The following is a 21444-nucleotide window of genomic DNA, read 5'->3' as shown; positions in this document are numbered from 1 at the left end:
CCCCAGGACCCTACCTGTCCCCTGACTGCCCTGACCCTTATCCACTCGCATGGGTGGCAGGGTTGTAGAAATTTTGGTGGTGCCCAGAACCCCCCACCCCACCTGCCTAAGGCTCTGGGAGGGGGGTTGGGTGGGGGGAGGAGGTCTGGGGTGCAGGTCCTGGGCTGGGGATTAGGGTGCAGGAGGGGTGCAGGTTCTGGGATAGAGTTTGGGTGCTGGGTGCAGGCTCCGGGCTGGGGCAGGGGGTGGGTGTGCAGGAGGGGGTGAGGGGTGCAGGCTCTGGGATGGAGTTTGGGGGTGAGAGGCGGTGCAAAGGGAGGGGGTGCAGGCTTTAGGAGGAAGTTTGAGGGCAGGAGGGGGTGTGTGGGAAGAGGGAAGGGGATTGGGAGGGAGTTTGGGGATAGGAGGGGATGCAGGGGTGAGGGCTGTGGGTCTGGGGATGAGGGGTTCATGATGCAGGAGGGGGCTCAGGGATGGAGCAGAGGATTAGGGTGTGTGGGGATGAAGGCTGGGGGGTTTGGGGTGTTGGAGAGGCTCAGGGCTAGGGTGGAAGGGCAGGGTAAGGGCAGCCTGTCTTCCCATTAGTGGATGGGGGCACTAGGACCCGGGGGCAGCAGACAGCAGTTGTCTGCGTGTACTGCCAGAGCCAGCACATGCAGACAAGGGAGAGGCAGACAGGAATGGGGGACCCACCGAGGGGGGGATGCACGGAGGGGGGGTGGCAGGTGGAGGCTGGGGACCCATCCAACACTCCCCCACTCCCTGACTGCCCCCCCCACTCCTCTTACCATTCTGGCTCCACGTGGGTCGGTTTGTGTGTTACAGAGGACTACAGAGAGAGGGAGGGGGAAGCAGGGGAGGGCTCTGGCTGCTGGAGGCCAATGGGAGTGGGTCAATCGGCCTAGCCGCCCAATCAGCAGCCACACTCTGCATGGAAGGGAGGGAGGGAGGCGAGGGAGAAAAAACCCCCGGACATTTTAACCTTGTTACCAATTCCTCCCGGACGGCTATTTAGAGACGCAAAAGCCGGACATGTCCGGGGAAATACGGACGGATGGTAACCCTAGAGAAAAGTCATAGCTCTCTTACCGTAGAGGGCAGGACAGGAGGCAAGGGGTTCAAACTACAGCACAGCAGATTTAGATTAAATCTCAGGAAAAACTTCCTAACTCTAAGAACAATAGGACAATGGAACAGACTGCCTAGGGAGGTCATGGAAGCTCCTTCACTGGAGGTTTTCAAAAGGAGGCTGCATAGCCATCTGTCTTGGATGGTTTAGACACAACACATCCTGCATCTTGGCAGGGTGTTAGTCTAGATGACCCTTGCGGTCCCTTCTAATCCTATGGCTCTTTGATTCTATAACTCTTCTGCCTAACCCAACAGTCATACAGGAGAAAGTTGTGTGAAACTTCATGAAGAGTTTGAGAAGTTCCTACACAGCCTATGAGCCAGACTGGACGGCTCATACTCCTGTTAGTGAGCGCTTAGAGCCTGCTATTCCAAAGGGCTCAGTGCACTGGGTGCTGGGCATGCAACAATTTGGCCTTTACTACATAGTCTTCCTAGCATCACTTGTACAAGGAAGTACATTGACAGGAGGATGGGTTGCACAATCTAACCCTCTGTGTACGTCTACACTGCAAGTGAAGGTGAGATCGTAGCACACTTGGCATGTAGCGCAGTGTAGATATGTCAGTGTAGCAACCAGAGTGCATCTTTTTGGTGTTACCCTGCTAGCTAGATTAAAGCTAGCACCGATATGCCAACCTGTGCTACAATCACCCTTCACTTGCAGTGTAGACATAGCCTGTGTGTGCAAAGTCTCAGTGTCACTACAATGAAGTGTACCGTACTGTGCTAGGAACACGGCAGGCGCTTAACTGCAGCTGATGTTGATGCCGATTTTGATTTTCCCTCAGCTGGGCCAGACAGATGGCCTTTTGTTGTCTGCTTTGAGGGCCTGGGAGTTGGTGTAATTAAAGTCAACACATTTGAAGCTGTGGAATAAATGCAGGGTTATTTTTAATTAGCTCTCATCACCCGTGTTCATTTAGAAACAGCTCAGCTAAAGGCAGTGCCCTTCCCAGGAAGTCCTCAGACCTCCTGGGAGTTATGGGTAATCTGTTAAAAAGAGCATAGCGTTGAACAGCCAAGGAAACTACTTCTAGTTCTGCTTGAGGGAACAGAGCGCCTGCAGTACTGTAACTTTAGCAGTAGCCAGAAATCTTATTGCTCAGGTGTGTTGAGGCAAACACAACTCTTGGGCTAGACGGCAGGAGTTCCGTCTCGTATTGCATCTTTTCCTTTTTCTCAATTTTTAAAATAAAGAGGTTTGTACTGGCCTAGAAATACCCATCACCCCCCACACACAATTGTTTGCTTTCCGACACACGCTGGCTTATGTGTTTCACTTCCTTTATGCTTGGATGGCTCAAGAGCAGCTACAGAAATTCACCTTTGCAGTTTGCTTTGAGTTTTGGGGAGTCCACTTGAACGTGACACTCTAAGCAAAACATTGGGGCATGAACCCTGTGCAGAACGAGGCAGAAAAATAAAGCTGCGCACAAATCCCTGCAAGGAAAGTTGAAGCAGCATCACATGACTTCGCAGGTGTTTGTTGCTGACAATCCTCCTCGTTGTCAGGTGGGAAAGAAATGCAGGGAAAACAGCTTTAAAGTATTTCTCCTTTAGGCTCCAATTCAGCAAAGCATTTAAGCACATGCTTAACTTTAAGCACATGTGCAAGTATTTTGCTGAATAGGCATGGATTGATAAATAGGAGCCATGCTGAATTCCCCTCTCCCTCCAGGCATTAGATGGCAAGAAAGCTTGCAACGGGTTTTTGCAAACTGGAACTCTTCTTTTAGAAGGAGTGGCCCAGAGGATCCTGGGGATCCCCACAATCTAAGGGGCTCGCTGACCTCCTTTCTGGCCCAGGCTGCACCGGAATGCAATTGCTTTTCCCATCGGAAAGGAGTGATGCTCTCTCACATACTTGCTGGTGCCACAGGTGTGGCTGTGAAGTATATGGTGGCCATGTAAAACCAAGGGCCAGAGTTACAAAGGTATCCACTTACGTGCTTTTGAAAATCCCACTAGACAGCAATCTGCATCTTAAGGTACCGAAATCCCTTTGTAAATCTGTCCTCAGGTGAGTTTCTGACCCATGAGCAGCAGAGTTGAAAATGGTTATCAGCCAGGTCAATACCTAAAGGAGTTGCACAGTGTGGGATTGCAGTGGGAGGACTTCTTTTATCGGCATAGCTATATGTAGCAGTGGACATCCGCACTGGTTCTAGCTATCAATATAAATCTGCTAGTAAGGGGCTTGTGCTGCTCCAAAAAGTTAGTTAGTTAGTTGTCATGCTGTCTTGGACAGCCCAGCAGCCTCCAAACACGTTATCAAGTATCAGGGGGTAGCCGTGTTAGTCTGTATCCACAAAAACAACAAGGAGTCTGGTGGCACCTTAAAGACTAACAGATTTATTTGGGCATAAGATTTCGTGGGTAAAAACCACTTCTTCAGATGCATGGAGTGAAAATTACGGCTGCAGGCATTATATAATGACACATTAAGAGAAGGGAGTTACCTCACAAGTGGAGAACCAGTGTTGACAGGGTCAATTTGATCAGGGTGGATGTAGTCCACTCCCAATAATAGATGAGGAGGTGTCAATTCCAGGAGAGGCAAAGCTGCTTTATGCCATGTTATGGCATCCATAGTTCTGTCCTAAACCAAATCTGGCACATCATGGGGTATGGTGCCTGTGAGAGACAGGTGGCTGCTGACGACATCCAGCAATCATATTTTATGTCTTCTAAAGGGTCTTTTCCATCCTGCTTTCATGGGGTCAAAGATGATTCTTGCAGGGAGGCATTTGGCGCAAATGACCATAACAGATTCGATTGCACTGGGAGACCGTTTGAGAGAGCAGGACTTGTTTAGTTAGAGGTCGGATCTCTTAATCCGACTTGACTTCGAACCATTTAATGTTTTTAATCATTTGGAGATAATGCTTCATCTGAATAGTGATGACGGTGAGGGGCCATGTTTCAGTCCCATAGGTCAGGATACTGACCACTGAAAAGGGGAATGGCTATTTCGCAATAATGGTTATTTTGGTAGGAGACAGACAGGAGAGCAGATGCACAGCTGAGCAGACACACACCTGCATCCACCGAACAAAGCAGAATTTTGTTGGTGCAGCTTCTGAGCTTAGACCAGTCCTCAGTGACTTAGGAACACATGTTGTGTTGATCCTTGGTGCTCCTAAATTACGTAGGTGCTTTTGAAAAGTCCACCCTGGATCTAAATCTGAAGTAAAACTTTCTCAGGTTGAGAGTGTTTAGGCAGTGTGACCTAGTGGATAAGGCACTGAAGTAGGAGTCAGGAGACCTGAGTTTAATTCCCAGCTTGGCTACTGGCTTTCTGTGTGACATTGGCAAAGTCACTTTCCTCCCTGTTCCTCAGTTTCCCCATCTGTAAAATGGCAATAATACTGACTTTCTCTGCAAAAGTGCTTTGAGAGCTAAGGATGCAAAGTGTTGTATAAAAGCTATAGTGTTATAGTCTGGCCCATTGCAGAAATAGGAGCCAGTTGTGACGTTAAGATCTGATTTCAGATTCAATCTTTCTCAGAGATGAGGGATGTTCAGACCCTGAGGGGGTTGATTTAGGATCATGTTGTGTTTGCTTGTTTGGGGGGAAATTATGTCTTTAAAGGAATGTTTCAAACAAAAGGTGCAGTATGTTTCCAGAGGAATCTACCCAGATAGCAAATATGTGGACCCAAAATAGGAGGAATTCAGACTTGCTTATCATATGGATTTATATTTGCAGACTGAAGCTTGTAGCTTTCTGTTGACAGCCTTTGTCTCCCATCTCTTGGGAAGGAGTCCTCACTTCTAGCCACCTGCAGCAGCCTCCCTGAGCCAGTTTCAGTTTCAGAAGGCGGAAAAGCAAAAATAAGGTAAGGGAGCACTTTTCGTTTGAAAATCCATTGTTTCAATCCTTTGCAATGTGATTTGACAGCTGCTTCCATGGAACTAGACACAGGAGCCCTCTACTAGCCATACCTGCATGGGCTAATGGATTAAACCAGGGACTGGGAGCCTGGAGCGTGGTTTTAGTCCCAGCTCTCACAGGGAATCTCTGGTTCAATGTCCCTCTCAGTAAAATGGAGATAACAACCCAGCAGGGGTGTTGTGACGAGGGGCTTGTGGGTCAAGCACCACACATTGTTAATCGCTTGTTTGAATGAAAAAGTGACACCTGTGAATCTCAAAATTTCATTTTTGTAAAGTGAGCGTGGTGCAGGGAAGCCTCTTCTAATGAAGGACGCCATTGCTATCATTATTTCTATTGCAGTAGCATTTAGAGGCCCAGGCCAGACACCAGGGACACTGTATCCCTCTGACCCACATACCGACACTGAGTTCCCGCCCTGAAGAGCTCACAGTCAATACATATGGTGAACCAGTAGGTGGATAAAAAAAACCCTCAATCCTGGGGGAGGAGAAGGTAAGCATTGAAAGCAAGGCCTGCACCAAAGTTAGACACTCAGCAGGCCATAGCAGACAGGCCTCCCGAATGCAGACCCACAACTGGCCCATTCACCTGCCTGCTAAATGGCTTCTGTTTTCGTTTGACTGAACACAAAAGCTGCCCAGCAGGCTACAACACAGGCCAGTTACTGGACATGCCAGCCAGGATGCTCCCTTCACCACTGCTCTGTGGGTTCTGCTAGCATCCAGTGCCACATGGGCTACATGTCCGTAGTTTCCCTCAAGCTCTTCCCCTTTGCCCGACTTTACCTGAGCTGTGGTTCTGGCCTGCAGGGACTGGTGATGGTGAGGAAACGATACCTGAAACAGGAGCAAAGTGATGGAGTTAGATCCCTCACACCCCAGCAGCAGGTGTCATCCTGCTGGGCCCAAGGCAGGCTGAGATGGGTGGATGGGAAGGGGCCTTCCACACAGCATAGGGTTCAGAGATTGATGTGGTGAGGAGGAAGTAGCACTGAAGAGGACTTCATCCATCACCAGGCCCGAGACAGGCTGATGTGACTAGGAGCAGGTCCAGACCCTAGATTGGGAGGGGGCCATTGCCAGAGAGCACAGAGGTCTGCCCCAGGGAGTGAGGGGAATGGGGAGCATTGGCAAGGCAGGGAGCCAGGAGGGCCACCATACAGCCACTTGTAGGTCCCGTTCCCGCCTCACTTCTTCTCCTGGCTGTCTCTGCTCCCAGCTAGCAGTCTTCCCCTCTGCAGGCAGCCAAGCCAAGCCTCCCACCCATTGCTCCTGGGCAGACAGACCCTGGAGAGGAGGAGCCAGACTGGGGCCATGCTTCATGTCCCCGTTAGGGGTCTGCTCTTTCCTCTGTCCCCAGAGACCTGAGGGAGGAGAGGTTGTATTGCACAGCAGTCAGAATTGGAGAGGAAATGCAGTCCCATAGGAAAGACAGAGACACGTCAGCAGGCAGGGGGCCCTCGGGTTGTGTTGGATCTGGGCCCTATTCATTCTCAAACCACCACCAGATAGCGCTGGATGTTGTAACTGGATCGAGATGCTGACTGTACCTGCTGTGACGCTGGCTGTGATTCGTGGCATGGCTGTAGTATCTGAAATGACATGACCGAGGTATTTTGTAGAGATTCATGACTGGAGAGTCAAGCTACCCCACTTCCCATGTTTTTCTCTGCTAATCATTTGGATTGTGTCCCCCATCCCATCTTCTGTCTGGTCAGGCTTCAGAAGACACCTAATCCCACTTCCCAAAAGCAGCAGATAGTCAGAAGTGATGAGCTGTTCAGAGTGTGACACCTGTTGATCGTATTGTTTAAGGAGCTATATGTATATGTAGTAAGGTGTAAATTGGTAACAGGGAGAGTAATTAGCCGTTGGAACAATTTATCCAGAGTCGAGGTGGAAGCTCCATCACGAACAATTTTAAAATCAAGATTAGAAGTTTTTCTAAAAGATCTGCTTTGGGAATTATTTGGGGGCAGGTCTCTGGCCTGTGTGCTACAGGAGGCCAGACTAGATGGTCACAATGTTTTGCCCTTGGAATCTATATTATTTTTATTCTTTATTTAATCAAAAAGTGCGGATATGATTTCAATCAGGCTGAAATTCATTTAAGTGGTGCCTAGGTCTTGTGCCACACCTTTGCCCTGGGGTGAATTCATCCCCCAAGAACAAAGCCCACAGGTACATATAACATAAGAATATAATCAATCAGGTTCCTAATGGTCAGGGCTACAAGAGGAGGGTATAACAGTGCTTCATTTTAGGGTAACTTTGTTTTCTGTGGGTCTCTTATTTTTCCTATGCTGCTCCTGCGTGTGTTTCCAATGCTTGTCATTATGCAGTAATAAGCTAGTGCCCGTTGCTCTATCTTGGCGGAGAAAGGTCATTTGAGCTGTTTTCTGGAGCCGAGACAATACTTAAAGCACATGTTCAAGTGCTTTGTTAAACTGGGATCTTAATGCTGTTGAGCACCACCATGGGTCAGATATTTAGGGACCTAAAGATGCAGATTGGTGCTTAATGGGGTTTCCAAAAGCAGCTAGGCATCCCACGTGGCGCTTTAAAAATCTACCCGTCTCCTCAAAGTTTTCATCTCCGGACTGGACTGCAGATGCCAGAATTACCTTGGTCCCTAGTTACACGAAATGACAACAGCAGTTTTCCAATCGCAACTTCTCAGATCCTTTCTTTCCAGTAATTCATTAAAATATAAACCTCAGGGGACAGGAGTAAGCATATGAAAACCAGCACCATTTCATAGTAAAGCCCCTTGGAGAGCGGGGGGAGGAAAGTATTTCAGTATTTGGGGAAGAGCTTGCATGGCCTTGACCAGTTCTGGCAAAGACGGGTTCCATTAACACTACTGAAATCTAATTCCCAAGCCTCTCTTTTGTGCTGTCACAATCACATTACCCACCTCTATGATGGTGGAGCAACCATTAGAAAGAAAACACAGGGACAGTCAAGCAAGAGCTTGTCCTCCAGGGAGGATGTCCTTCAGTGGAAATCAACAGTAGTTAACACAAGCAAAAAAGAGTAACATCAAAATTCCCGCTGACTATGATGCAACCCAGCCCTCTGCCTTTAGGGGAGGAACCCACCTTCCCATTAGCATTTCCTCCTTTCCCCAGCAGCCAAGTTATGGATCTTTTCCTGAGCAGTGTTGCAAAGGGAGGGGGAAGCTGAACTGAGGTTAAGCCCTTGTTCTCGAGGGGCCAGGGAGTGTCCCCGTACCAGATTAGACTGGCCGGAACAAAGTAAGGCCAACATTTGGCTGTCAGATCCACCCTCCCAGAGTTCCATGTGAGCAGAGACAGAGGAGTTGAGATCTGCCACGCGGGGTGGAGAATGGGATCCTACCCTGTGTGCGCAGAAACCTTTAAGGCAAATCTGTTCTCCGGCGGGCAATGGAAGAGCAGAGCCAGGCCTGACTGGGAATCCCAAAAGCAATGGCCACCTGAGTCTGGGGGAGCACAGATCCAGGTCAGTCCCATCTCTGCTAGAGAACAAGCATCCATCTTCTCTTCCTTCACATTCTCTCCAGGAATGAAATCCCCCCCATCCCCCCTTACACAGCACACAGAAGCTGTTCCCAAGGAGCCAAGCACCCGTCTCAGTGCCTGTGGATGTGGCAGTGGGAGGAGGGGGGCATCCAGTGCAGCTGCATTTTTCATGCTGCTGCTTGTGCCAACAGCAGTAAAGCGCTGTGAACTTGGTCCCCACTGGCATGCAAAGGGTTTATGGTGGGAGCTCTGAGCTCTGAGGGCTACATTAGCACCTTGCTCCCAAAGAGCTCCCCACTCCCTGAGCAGCTCTTTGGGGTTCCTGGCCCCTTTGTCTCAGCTTTGGGATGCCTACTGCAGCCTTGGGGCTGGGGTAGCTTCCACAGCGTGAGCTGTAGGGGAAGACTAAGGATATGTTTCCACTGCAATTACAAACCCGTGGCTGGCCCGTGCCAGCTGACCGGGGCTTGGGCTGCGGGGCTGTTGAATTACGGTGTAGACTTTTGACCTCAGGCTGCAACCCAAACTCTGGGACCCTCCCCCTCATGGGGTCCTAGCCCAGACATCCACACCACAATTAAACAGCCCCTTAGCCCAAGTCAGCTAGCACGGGCCAGACACATGTGTAATTGCAGTGGAGACATACCCAAGAGGCCAGGGGCTTAGGGAACTGTCTCAGAGCCACCCTCTCAAAAACTTATTGTAGTGGATGGAGTGTGGGGCCAGGAGGTATCGCACGGGACCCAGACCTCCCAAGATTGTGGGTGTCTTTGCCCCAGTGGGCCCCTCACCCACCAGTTCTGCCTGGCTCAGCTTTAACTCTCACACTATGCTTTAGGGCAGGGGTGGCCAACCTGAGCCTGAGAAGGAGCCAGAATTTACCAATGTACATTGCCAAAGAGCCACAGTAATATGTCAGCAACCCCCCACATCAGTTCTCCCCCCGCCCCCTGCTCCTAGCACCTCCCACCCACTGGCAGCCCCGCCAATCAGCACCTTCCCCTCCCTCCCCGCACATCGCGATCAGCTGTTTCGTGGCGTGCAGGAGACTCTGGGGGGAGGAGCGAGGGCACGGCAGGCTCAGGGGAGGGTGCAGGAAGGGGTGGAGTTGGGGCAGGGCCTGTGGCAGAGCCAGGGGTTGAGCAGTGAGCTCCCCCTGGCACATTGGAAAGTTGGCGCCTGTAACTCCAGCCCTGGACTCAGTGACTACACAAGGAGCTGCATATTAACTTCTGAAGAGCCGCATGTGGCTCTGGAGCCACAGGCTGGCCACCCCTGTTTTAGGGCCTGGGTGGGACAGGGAGCTGGAGACACAGTGGGTTCTGGTAACTCCAATTCCTTTTCCTTTCTTCTCTTGACCCTGCGGTCCTTCCTACCTGATAGCTCCATTCTGGATGTGTGAGAAGCACCATTTCCCACATCTAGCCAGTCCTGCCAACTCTCACGATTTTACCATGAATCTTGTGTTATTTGGTGTTTGCCTTCAACCCCCAGCTCCTAGAATCCTGTGATTAGGGCAGGGTCTCAGCTTCCATTTTTTAAAAAAAAGTAACTTTCTAGTCCTCACGGTTACAGAGAAAAGCTGAGTGCCCCCTAAAAGTTCAGAAATCAAAGGCCAGATAAATAAATCCAGAAGTTTATTATTATTAATTATTATTATTGTTTCAAATCTCATGATTTTAAAGCCAATCTCGTAATTTTGGGAGCCTAACCCATGATTTTTGAATGCAGGGAGTTGGCAATACTGAGTCCAAGTTTGCAGCCACTGCTCCTAACTCGATGGTGTCTAGATAAGTGACAGCAGCTTTCAAATGTGCAGCAGAAGCTCAAAACAAGGGAAACAACAGGAATTAGTCCCCAGCCGGGCAGCTCAGGGCCACCATTATTATTATTATTATTTTTTTACAGATAATGTTCCCCAGAGCACCGGTTTCCAGATACAACGTTTCTGATGGTAAACAGGGAGATAACATCTGGGGAGGGGAATTTGGAGTGAGGTAGTGGGAAAACTGATTGCACCGCTGTTGGGAGAGAGCCAATGGCCTTGCAAACTTCCTTATGCACAGCACAGCCAACACCCACCAGCGCTGCGTCCCCAATTCCTCCTGCATTGCACAAAGCTCATTTTAGTTTGTCCCACTTCTGGACCTGACTTGCGCTCCTTAGAGCTCCAGTTTCCCTCGCCCTTGCAGATTAATTGGCTAAAAGGTCATGTTTTCATGCGTGGAGTTTTTAAAGGTCCGCAGTTTCAAAAGCGTCCACATTAATGGGGGAAAACAACCCGCTTTGTTCTACGGGTGCCTGTCTGCACCTCTCAGTATCTAAATACTTAAACAAACCTGGCTCTTAGGCCTAGACCCTTAGAAGTATTTAGGTGCCTAACTCCCACTGGTTTCCATGAAAGTTAGGCACCTAAATCCCTCTGAGGCTCTGGGTCCTAGTGCTGGATTTTCAGGTGAGCCCATCACCTACAGCCAGGGCCAGGGTTTCTGACACGCTCAGCATGCTGACTGTTGCAATGGGAGCTGCTGGGCACTGTACTCCCTTGAAAGCCAGGCCCTCGGTCTGCAAACTGGGGCCAGATTCTTCACTGTGATGCCTTCCGTGCCCCAGCACAAAGGCAGCGTAAGTAGGTGGTATCTAGGAACCTACGTGGGGGTAGGGGGGTGGATCCCATCCCAACCTGGGTGTGTGTGGGCAGTTCAAGTAATGTAGCTCTTTCACTGACTCTCCACCCCTCCAGTTGGGATCCCAATGGCTATGCCCCCATCCCTCCCCACATTCTACATGGTGAGCTTGGTGGAGTTGGTGCTGAGCTCAGCTCTACCACAGGCAGGGGGCGGGAGGAGGGATGGAGGGGGAGCCAGTCCACCTCCATGTGCCTGCCCCTTGCATAGCAGAAGCACCACACTATGCTGGGGACCTTACATTGCCCCTACAGCCAGGGGTGAATTTCATCCTAAAGCATAATCCCAGCTGTTCTCTAAAGTTTACAGTGGCTGTTCTAAGAGACACATATGAAGAGGGAGGGACTGAGACCCTAGGATGATTTGTTTTTTACCTGCTGGGCCTCCTCTAGTGAGAGATGCAGTTGTGGTCTCAGCATCTGAAAGAGAAAATGGCAGCTTGTCAATGAAACAATGGGCTGGTATTTTCCTTGAGGCGGCAGGGAGGGGGTTTCTTTTGGCAGAGCCCCTCAGGCCATTCTGGCTCCATTTGTGACAGGTTTCTATAAATCCACTCCTAGGCGCCTGGCTCTGTGTATGTGGGAAAGTCCCTGTCTGTCTAGGCAGAGAGCAGCCTCATAGCCTGCGGGGCATTCTGTGGATCAGGTTTGGTGAAGCGGGTGCAGCTGGGAATACCTCGCCCCTCCCTATTCCCAAAGGAGGGCTTCATCCCTCATTCTCATCCCCACCCTCTGGGTTTCTGCTAGGGGAGTGAGTCTAGTTCCCAGTGAGGCTCTGTAGATGGGAGGCAGTGGAGCACCACATCCCCTATTCACCCTAGCCAATGCCCCCTTCCTCACACAAGCACTGTCTCCTTGGGTGTAACTGAGGTTACAGCTGCTTTGCACCACCATAGGAGGGAACTGTCTACAGATGGAATGTCTTACTCTTGATCAAAACCCCCAGCAGCTCAGTGGCAGAGGCCGGACTGGAACCCAGGAGTCCTACCTGCCCTACCCTGTTCTCTAGGCACAACCTGGCCTCCCACCAGACCAGAGAAGTAGAAGAAGATGGAGGGATGTAGACACATATAGCTCTAAAAGCAGTCAGGGCCGGCTCCAGGCACCAGCTTACCAAGCAGGTGCTTGGGGCGGCCACTTCGGAGAGGGGCGGCACGTCCAGCTATTCGGCGGCAATTCGGCGGACGGTCCCTCACTCCTGTTCAGAGCGAAGGACCTCCCGCTGAATTGCTGCCGCAGATTGCAATCGCGGCTTTTTTTTTTTTGGCTGCCAAAACCCTGGAGCTGGCCCTGAAAGCAGTGAATCCTGCAGGGGAAGTGATCCTTAGGATCCTACAGCTCCAATCAGTCCCATGCACAGCAGTATCATTGCACGTAATAGAAACTGAAATAGGCACAGGCCACAGAGACTTTGCACCCATTGTTCCAAGTCAGTGCTTCAATACTGTGGTGAAAACTGCTTTGCAGGTGCCGAGAGACAGTGCCCAGAGGTTGAATCAGCCCCATCACGACACAGGCTCTGTCCTTACTTACAGTGTAAGCCCAGAATGTACCCTAGTGTTGCTGTTCTCATGCATGTACGCGTGCGTGCGCTCATACAGAGCATATCCCAGCGTGGTTGCCATCACACACAGATGGAGCATATCCCAGGATTATTATTAAGCACTCGTGTGCATGCACACACACACACACACACACGAAGGGAAGATACAGAAGGAATGATAATGATCCCTTACAACACTAGCATTTTTCAGGCTTCCAGACAAATCAATGAATGTAATTCCTCTGCCAAAGCGTGGTTATAGAATGAAAATGTTGGGCCTCTCCTCCCACGCAGCTCACGTGGCTGAAAGCCAGAGAGCAGCCCGACAAATGGGCGGCTGACACATTGTTCTTGTATCGTCTCTCTGCAAACCACATTACTGACATTGTTCCAGCTGGTTGCAGCCAGGTGAATTATAACAGCTCTGAGAGCATGGACTGAGTGCAGGATTCAGCGATGTGCACGCCTGTTCACTACAAACTGACTTTCCACAATGCCCCCAAGATGTGAGGTCAGAACTAATAAAATTAACTAACAATTTTACCATGATTCCCTTCCCCGGATTCCCCAGGGTGCCTGGCCTCTCTGTATTGTCCATTAGGTGTTTGCTGTTTCATTCACACTCCAGCTCCTGGACACTTGTGCTTACATGAGAATCTCTGCTTTTATTTGACAAAAAAAAAAAAAAAATTAAAAAAGTCTAGCCCTTCTGGTTGTGGAGAGATGCTTGAAAATGAGACCTGAATGTACCGTAGAGCAATGGTGGGCAACCTGCAGCCTGCAGGCTGCACGCAGCCTGTCAGGGTAATCCACTGGCGGGCTGCCAGACAGTTTGTTTTCATTTGCATGGCTGCCCACAGCTCCCAGTGGCCACGGTTCGCCATTTCCGGCCATTGCAGAGAGCCACTGGGAGCTGTGGGCGGCCGTGCAAATGTAAACAAACCGTCTTGAGGCCCACCAGTGGACTGCCCTGTACGGGTATCACTTCCATTACTCCTTTGCATGAGCTACTCGTGGGAGAACAGGGTCTGCTGGGCTACTGCTCCCTTCCCATGCAGATGAGCGAGAGGTATGCTGGTGGGGAAGGGGACTGACCAGAACTTTGACTCCACTCCTACCCCCAGTGGCTGGCCAGAAAGTTGTGCTGCTGTGGAGGAGAGATTAATCTGCGGCGGGCATAGGCTGGGCCAGAATAATGGATAAGCAAACTAGGCACGTGGCTATGGCCCAAATTCAGTGGGGGTGCCTATATTTTTTAAATGTATTTATTTTATTTAATTGATGCAGATTTGCACACAAAGTGAAAGACCTTCACTCCCCTGCATGAATGGCATTGTGACCTTGTAACGCTGCTCAAACGTGAGCCTTTCAGTTCACGTGCAGATTGGCACCAGTGGATGAGTGGGCAGATAAGTCTTACTCACAGCTGAGACTCGCTTTGCCTTTCCCAACCCCGGCGCCAAGGAGAGAGGAGGGGGCTGGGTAAAGAAACTACTTCCTCCTCCAACCAGATAGGGGCCCAGGTGTGTATGTCTGCCTAGGGCCCAGCGATGGGTTAATCCAGCCCTGGGTATAGGGCTGATTTAGATCACTTCTCTCCGTGGGCAAGGGGAGAACCAGTGAGGTCCAAGCCTCCAAAACGATTTCGCTGGCCTGTCTGAAAGGGATTGGGCGGTCTTAATTATTCAGTGATAACAATGGGTCAAATTTTCAGAAGGGCCTAAATCCCATTTTTAAATAGAATTTAGGCACATAGGACTAGATTTTAAAGGTATTTAGGTCTGCCCCTAGGGCCTAAATGCCATTGACTTTGGGCAATCACACCCTGGCCCTGCTGAACCCAAGCTTCTGGAGCTTTCATAGTTTCCAAGGCCAGAAGGGATCATCTGTCTGACCTCATGTATAGCACAGGCCAAAGAACTTCCCTGAACTGATTCCTGGTTGACCCAGAGCAGATCTTTTAGAAAAACATCCACCATGACCCTTGGTAAGTTGTTCCAATGGTTAATTACCCTCCCTGTTCAAAATTTACACTGTATTTCCAGTCTGAATTTGTCTAGGCTCAACCAGGGGTGGCTCCAGGCACCAGCGTACCAAGTGAATGCCTGGGGCGGCAAGCCGCAGGGCGCGGCCTGCCAGTTACCATGAGGGCTGCAGTCAGGCTGCCTTCGGCGGCATGCCTGCGGGAGGTCCGACGGTCCCACGGTTTCGGCGGCAATTCGGCGGTGGGTACGCCGAAGGCGCGGGACCGGCGGACCTCCCGCAAGCTTGCCGCCGAAGGCGCAGGAGTGGCGGACCTCCTGCAGGCATGCCGCCGAAAGCTGCCTGACTGCCGTGCTTGGGGCAGCAAAATACATAGAGCCGCCCCTGGCCTCAACTTCCAGCCATTGGATCGTGCTTGCGTGGCCCCCGGGAGCTTATGCCTGGTGCATATTTTTCGGATGGAAGACCCTCAGCTAGAAGGTTTTTTCCAAAACCATTTTAAAGGTATCCCAGCCAGATGAGGAGCTTAACATCACGTACAATTCGATGAATAAATATTAAGCCACAGGTTTCCTTACCAGCTAAAGTTTCTCCCAACAAACACCCTTACCTGGAAAATGTTCCCCTGCTTTTCCATCCCGTGGCTGAAAAACAATTTGCATCAATCTCAATGGAAGTTAGTCTGCACTGACAACAGCTGCTGGGCCACAATCTCTCCCACGCCTCTTAACAGGCATTGATGCGATATTAATGCCCTAAACATCAGGGTTTGTAAATATCCTACCTGAACAATACTCTGCTGCAACTATACCACAGAAATTTCCCCAAAACCAAATAGCTCTTCTTTCCCCAAACTATAACTTTTCCAAACCGAAGGCACCATCCTGTCACCCTGCTTAGACGACTAACTGCCCGTAACATCACATTTGCTTTTTTAGATTAAGCCATATTTTTTAGAGCATGCGTATCACTCCAAGCACCTGGAATTTCTACAATCGCTGTTGTTTATGCTTGGTAACTTCCAGACAGCTTAGCTGGGGCTTAATGCACTTTTAAGAGAATTGGCTTCTGGGTTGGCAATTTATGTATACAGTTTTCAGCCCAGTTGAATAGAAGCCCTAAAGCAGCTAAACCCAGAAATTGGACATGTGGGAATGAGGGAGGGTGGGGGGAGAGGAGGAAGCTGCCTCCTGGCAAATAATGGAAAGGGGAAGGTGACTGCAACTGCTTTGGCCACCCCAACCCACTAGATCAGGGGTCTCAAACTCAAATGACCACGAGGGCCACAGGAGGACTAGTACATTGGCCCGAGGGCTGCATTACTGACACATCCCCCCCGCCACCCTCAGCCCTGCCCCCACTCCAACCCTTCCATGAGGCCCTGCCCCTGCCCCGCCTCTTCCCACCCCATTCCAACCCCTTCCTCAAAATCCCCACCCCAACTCTGCCCCCTCCCTGCCCCCAGGGGGTGCAGGAGGAGTGTGGGGTGTGGCAGGGGTTCAGGGCAGGGAGTTGGGGTGTGGGGTGCAAGAGGGGTGAGGGGTGCGGCAGGGGGTCAGGGCAGGGATCGGGGTGCAGGAGGGGGCTCAGGGCAGTGGGTTGGGGTGTGGGATACAGGAGGGGTGAGGGGTGAAGCATGGGGTCAGGGCAGGGGATCGGGGTGCAGGAGGGGGCTCAAGGCAGTGGGTTGGTGTGTGGGGTGCAGGAGGGGTGTGAGGTGCATCAGGCAGCTCAGGGAAGGGGGTCGGGGTGCAGGGTACGGCAGGAGGCTCAGGGCAGTGGGTTGGGGTGCAGGAGGGGTGTGGCAGGGGGTCGGGGTGTAGGGTGCGGCAGGGGCTCAGGGCAGGGGGTTCGGCTGCAGAAGGGGTTCGGGGGGCGGGCTCTGGCCCGGCACGCACCGGGGACAGGGCAGTTTCCCTGCCCGCCTGCCCTGCCACCGCGCCACTCCGGGATGTGTATTGCTGTTGCTTCAGGCATCGCCCCCAGCATCTCCCGTTGGTCGGGAACAGGGAACCGCTGCCAATGGGAGCTGCTGGGGATGGTGCCTGAAGCAACATCAACATACACACCAATGTGTCCCCCCTTCCCCACGTTCCGGCCGCTTCCCGGTGTGGCATGGGGGCAGGGAGCCTGCCCTGCCCCCGGTGCGCGTCGGGCCGGAGCCGCTCTAGGTAAACGCTGGGGGAGGGCGGAGGGGAGGCTGCGAGGAGCTCGTGGGCTGTAGAAAATTACCTTGCGGGCTGCATGTGGCCCGCGGGCCACGTGTTTGAGACCCCTGCACTAGATCCTAGTGAGGGTCGTGTTGTGTTGCTGCTCGGTACAGCTAGAGGGAGCTAGTTCTTCAGTACAGTGCACCATCAATGTGCTAGCTCCGGTTAAAGGAAGGTCAACAAAAGCCTTGAAGACGTCAACGTTTGTAAGATTGACGACTGCAGAACACCAGTGAGACTGAGCTAGCCAGGCTCCTGTCCTCACTTAGGAGCTGGCCCTTTAAAGCAGGAAAGACAGAATGGGATTTTTCATCCAGTCAGCTGACCTGTTGAGCAGTGGGCTGATCAGTGGGCTGTTCTTTACTGTTGCTATGGGCTGCTATGGGCTCTTCCCCTAGAGGCCCTGCCCACCGCTCACACAGGTGAGAGGGGAAGGAGAGGCGCAAGCGGTGGGCAGGGCCTCAGGGGGAAGAGGCTGAGTGGGGGCAGGGCCTCTGGGCAGAGTGCATGCGTAGCAGGGAGCAGGGACATGATCTGGGTATCAGGGCACCATTGTAAGCCTGGCACAGAAAATGTGTACTTTATTTCTAATTTGAATTTGCTTTTAATGTCCCAACTTCGCTTGTTCTGTCTTTCTCCCCTAGATTAAAGAACCCTTTAGTACCCAGTATGCTCTCCTGGGGAAGGTATTTATACACTAATCAAGTCACACCAACAGCTACGTCTACACTGGAGCGAAGGTTTAATTTCCATCTCGAGTGGAAGATGAGACAGCCAAGATAGACAGCTAAACCCAGAGCCAGGGAAGCAATGAAAGGCAGCCCAAATGATGGCGCGGGAGTGGAAACACAAAGGGTGTGTTTAAAGGAAATGCCAAGCGTCCAGGCTCACTGCTGACAGGCTTGCCAAGTGGTGAATCCTTGTGTGCGGGGAGGGGAATGATGCTGACAAAGAATGTACGTGTTGTACGCTGCGGGGGGCAGGGCGGAGTGACTCGGCTCATAGAAGAATTTGTTGTATGTGTCTGGAGAGTGCCTTTCAATCACACCATGGTCCCAATCCCCGAAAACAGCCCTTAGGCACTACTGAAATACAAATAAGTAACAATAATAGACAGGTTACCTCCAGCAGGGCTGCAATTACAATAAATATCAGAGCAATTCAAATGACTTGCCACTGAATTTAAGTGCTGCCCAATTACCTTTTCTCGAGGCTGGAGGGATTTACGGTTAGATCCTGCAGTTTTAGGTGCGGGGTGGGAGGCTGCTGAGTGATTCATGATGGGAAATATTGCAGTTTCTGGCCCTGCTGGAACAGGAAAGTCCTGATAACACTGATCCAGGCTCCCCAGAGGGCTACAGGGACATGTCAACTCCCTCACTCATGGAGAACTTTTTTTCCCCAGAGGCAGGAGAATTTTGGATTCTATTTGTGGTATTTCTTCTTTAACCTTATTTTATACATAGAGCAAGACACACATACATTAAAACAATGATGTGGTGGGTTTTAGAGATTCCCGGTCGGTTTTTATTTTTGGAACTTCAGATGTTTCAAGAGTTTTTGCTCGCAGGCGTATTTCCCAGTGCTCTGCTGCAGCATAAAGAGAGGCACTTGATCTCTTTAAGAAGGTTACAGTCAGTGGCAGGAACTTAATCGACAGCTGTGGTTCATCTTCTTCTTCGGCACCAGGGGCCTGATCTTTCCCTTGACTTTACTGGGCTTTGAATCAGGCCCCAGAAGGCCTCTGCTCAGTGACACGTGCTAGCAGATTGCAGGATTCCTCATGGGTGGGGAAACTCATGTCATCCATAAAAAGACTCAGATCTGGGCTTTATGAGGGCAAAGTGCATGGGGTTGGAGGGACAGAACTCCATCCCACTAATGCAGGAGGGCTGTGTAACACCCTGTGCCTTGGCATCACACGTTGAGGGTGTTATGCCACTGGAGTCACATAAGTAGCCCCCCTCCTGGCCTGACTCTTGCCTGCTTGGGGGGTGAGGTGAAATCCTTCCTTTCTCAATTTGCAGAGCTCCCACATTCCCCCGCTACTCTGCTCTGTAAATGGTAAGTACAGGGCCTATGTGACCTTCTAGCGGCCCTCTGCCCCAAGGTCCATGCCCCCTTTGTTTTTTATGAGGTACACAATACACGCTTCCAGAAAAGAGCGTGGAATCATTATCATCATCAAATAATACTTTGACCTTTCATCTCAGTCTTTCAAAGAACTTTAGCCAAGATTTTCCTAATTACGAGCCTAAATTTAGGGCTTCTAAATTAATTATTTAGCCACTTAAGTGACCCAATTTTCAAAAATGCTGATATGCACTCGTGGGTGAAACACAGCAGCTGCTAAACAGCCCATAGCAACAGTAAAGAACAGTTTATGATGGCAATGAAGGAAAATCCCATATCTCATTGAAGCTGCAGGTGGAGATTCTGCTAGGTAGAATTTAATCTGATGTGTGGAATCCTGTATATAATTGTTGTAGTTACTAGCTGAGACAGATATTGAAACCACATGCAGGATCTTAGACTTTGGGGACCATGTTGTTTTAAGTTCATATATCTTTGAGGGCCACGGATTGTATGCAACTCCAGGGTGGTTGAACACTGGAATAAATTGCCTAGGGAGGTTGTGGAATCTCCATCATTGGAGATTTTTAAGAGCAGGTTAGACAAACACCTGTCAGGGATGGTCTAGATCAGTGGTTCTCACTTTTTTCCTGTGGACCACTTGAAAATTGCTGAGGGTCTCGGCGGACCAAATGGTGCTTGTACCGTTAGCTAACTATTTTAACATGCTTTGCATAAAAGCACTATATAAAAAACCTTAATGATAAATTAACTTTTTTTGTTCTACAAATAAAAGCACACAACTCATATTTTAATATCAGTAGTCTTACCTTTCTAATATGATGGATGTGCCCTCTCCCACCCCACTGTGGCAGCCCCTGAGCTGAGGCTGGGAAGAAGGGGGGGATCTCTCCCCCACCACAACAGCCCCCGAGCTGGGGCTGGGAAGAAGGGGGGGTCTCTCCCTCTCTCCCCCGCCACAGCAGCCACAGAGCTTAGGGTGGGAAGGAGGGAGGTCTCTCCCTGGCAGTCACAGCCCTGGAGCTGGAGAAAGTCGCCTCTTTCTCTGGCTGCTGCAGCCCGGCATGTCCCAAATTCCCCCTCATCCCCTCTTCTCACCCCACTGCCCCTCCCACCTACCCCTTATTCCCCCAAGGCCACCACCTCACCTTACATGTGCGTCTTCTCCAGGGTCCAGGCACCTAGTTAGTGGAGCCACACCTGCATGGCTCCATTAATTAGGTGGGTGGCCCTTCATTTTCTTGTGTGCGGCCACCCAGGCGCACACCTTAGAGAAAACCATCCGCGGACCACCTGAATGGAGCTCGTGGACCACGGGTGGTCCATGGACCACAGTTTGAGAACCTCTGGTCTAGATAATACTTAGTCCTGCCATGAGTGCAGGGAACTGGACTAGATGACCTCTCAAGGTCCCTTCTAGTCCTATGGTTCTATGGGGAGGAGAGCTACCACAGCTCCTCCAGGCATTAAACACAATGGGAGCTGATTACAGGAATCATTCAGGCTGTAAACAACTCCAGAGAAGTACAACCAGCTGGGGGAGCTTGCAGAGACTAGTTCATATTGGGGTTTCAGAGACCAGCAAACAAAGAATTTTTTCTTTAAACAGCCTGAGTTTAAACTGATCCAGGGACTTCTTTCTGATCCAGCAAATGGACAGGCCTGTCTGGCCAAGGGTTAACCCAACCCTTGAGGAAAAGGCTGAGGGCTGGGTGACCTCTGGTAAGATTTGAGTATGCGTATAGGAACCTTGGTTGTTTTTTATGGGTGTTCTCTGTAATGCTTTCACCCAAATATGACTATTCTTAGGCTGTGTGAAGGCTGGCAGGTAACTGGTATACACCGTTGTAGCCCCTGGAGAAAGGTTACCCACAGATGCTGGATCCCGGTCAGACCTAATGGGGAAAATCACAGTGACATGCAGAGGGACTGCCAGTCTAAACCCCCAGGCTGGAGGCAGAGACCCGCAGGTCTCTGGCCGAGAAGTGACGACTAGGAAGCCTGAAACTTTAAATGGGTGACCTCAAGAAAAACTGGGGTGGGGTTGGGGGTGTCAAAGGTGCAGTTAACCCTGAAAGTGTGATACTATTTATCCATCTCTACACTTAATGTTCATAGACATGTCTTATCATTCAGCATCATGACCATGGCCCTTGTGTTTATTATCCTTGATTATTTATATTACACTAGTAACTATAGGCCTCTGCGAAGATTCGGGTCCCATTGTGCTACCTAGGTGTCCATAAGATGGGTGCACAATTGGTTGGACAACTGTACTCAGGGAGTAGTTATCAGTGGTTCACATTCAAGCTGGAAGGGCATATCACATAGGATCCTGCAGGGATCTGTCCTGGGTGCAGTTCTATTCAATATGTTCATCAGTGATTTGGCTAA

The 21444-nt window shown here is 50.7% G+C and overlaps 1 protein-coding gene across 1 annotated transcript in view; it reads right to left on the bottom strand.

Moving 5' to 3' along the window:
* The window catches only part of ECSCR (endothelial cell surface expressed chemotaxis and apoptosis regulator), a 43970-nt gene that overhangs the window by 8169 nt on the left and 14357 nt on the right, over window positions 1-21444 (bottom strand). The window contains exons 2-4 of the mRNA XM_005280802.5: window positions 11596-11640; window positions 6582-6623; window positions 5818-5868 (exon numbers count right to left, since the gene is read on the bottom strand). Coding sequence (XP_005280859.2) covers window positions 5818-5868; window positions 6582-6623; window positions 11596-11640 — 138 coding nt within the window. The remainder of the gene's footprint in view (window positions 1-5817; window positions 5869-6581; window positions 6624-11595; window positions 11641-21444) is intronic.

This window comes from Chrysemys picta, chromosome 8 (assembly GCF_011386835.1).
Source record: "Chrysemys picta bellii isolate R12L10 chromosome 8, ASM1138683v2, whole genome shotgun sequence".
NCBI lineage: Eukaryota > Metazoa > Chordata > Testudines > Emydidae > Chrysemys > Chrysemys picta.
Note: the sequence above shows the minus strand (reverse complement) of the source record. Positions and strands in the feature narration are given on the sequence as shown.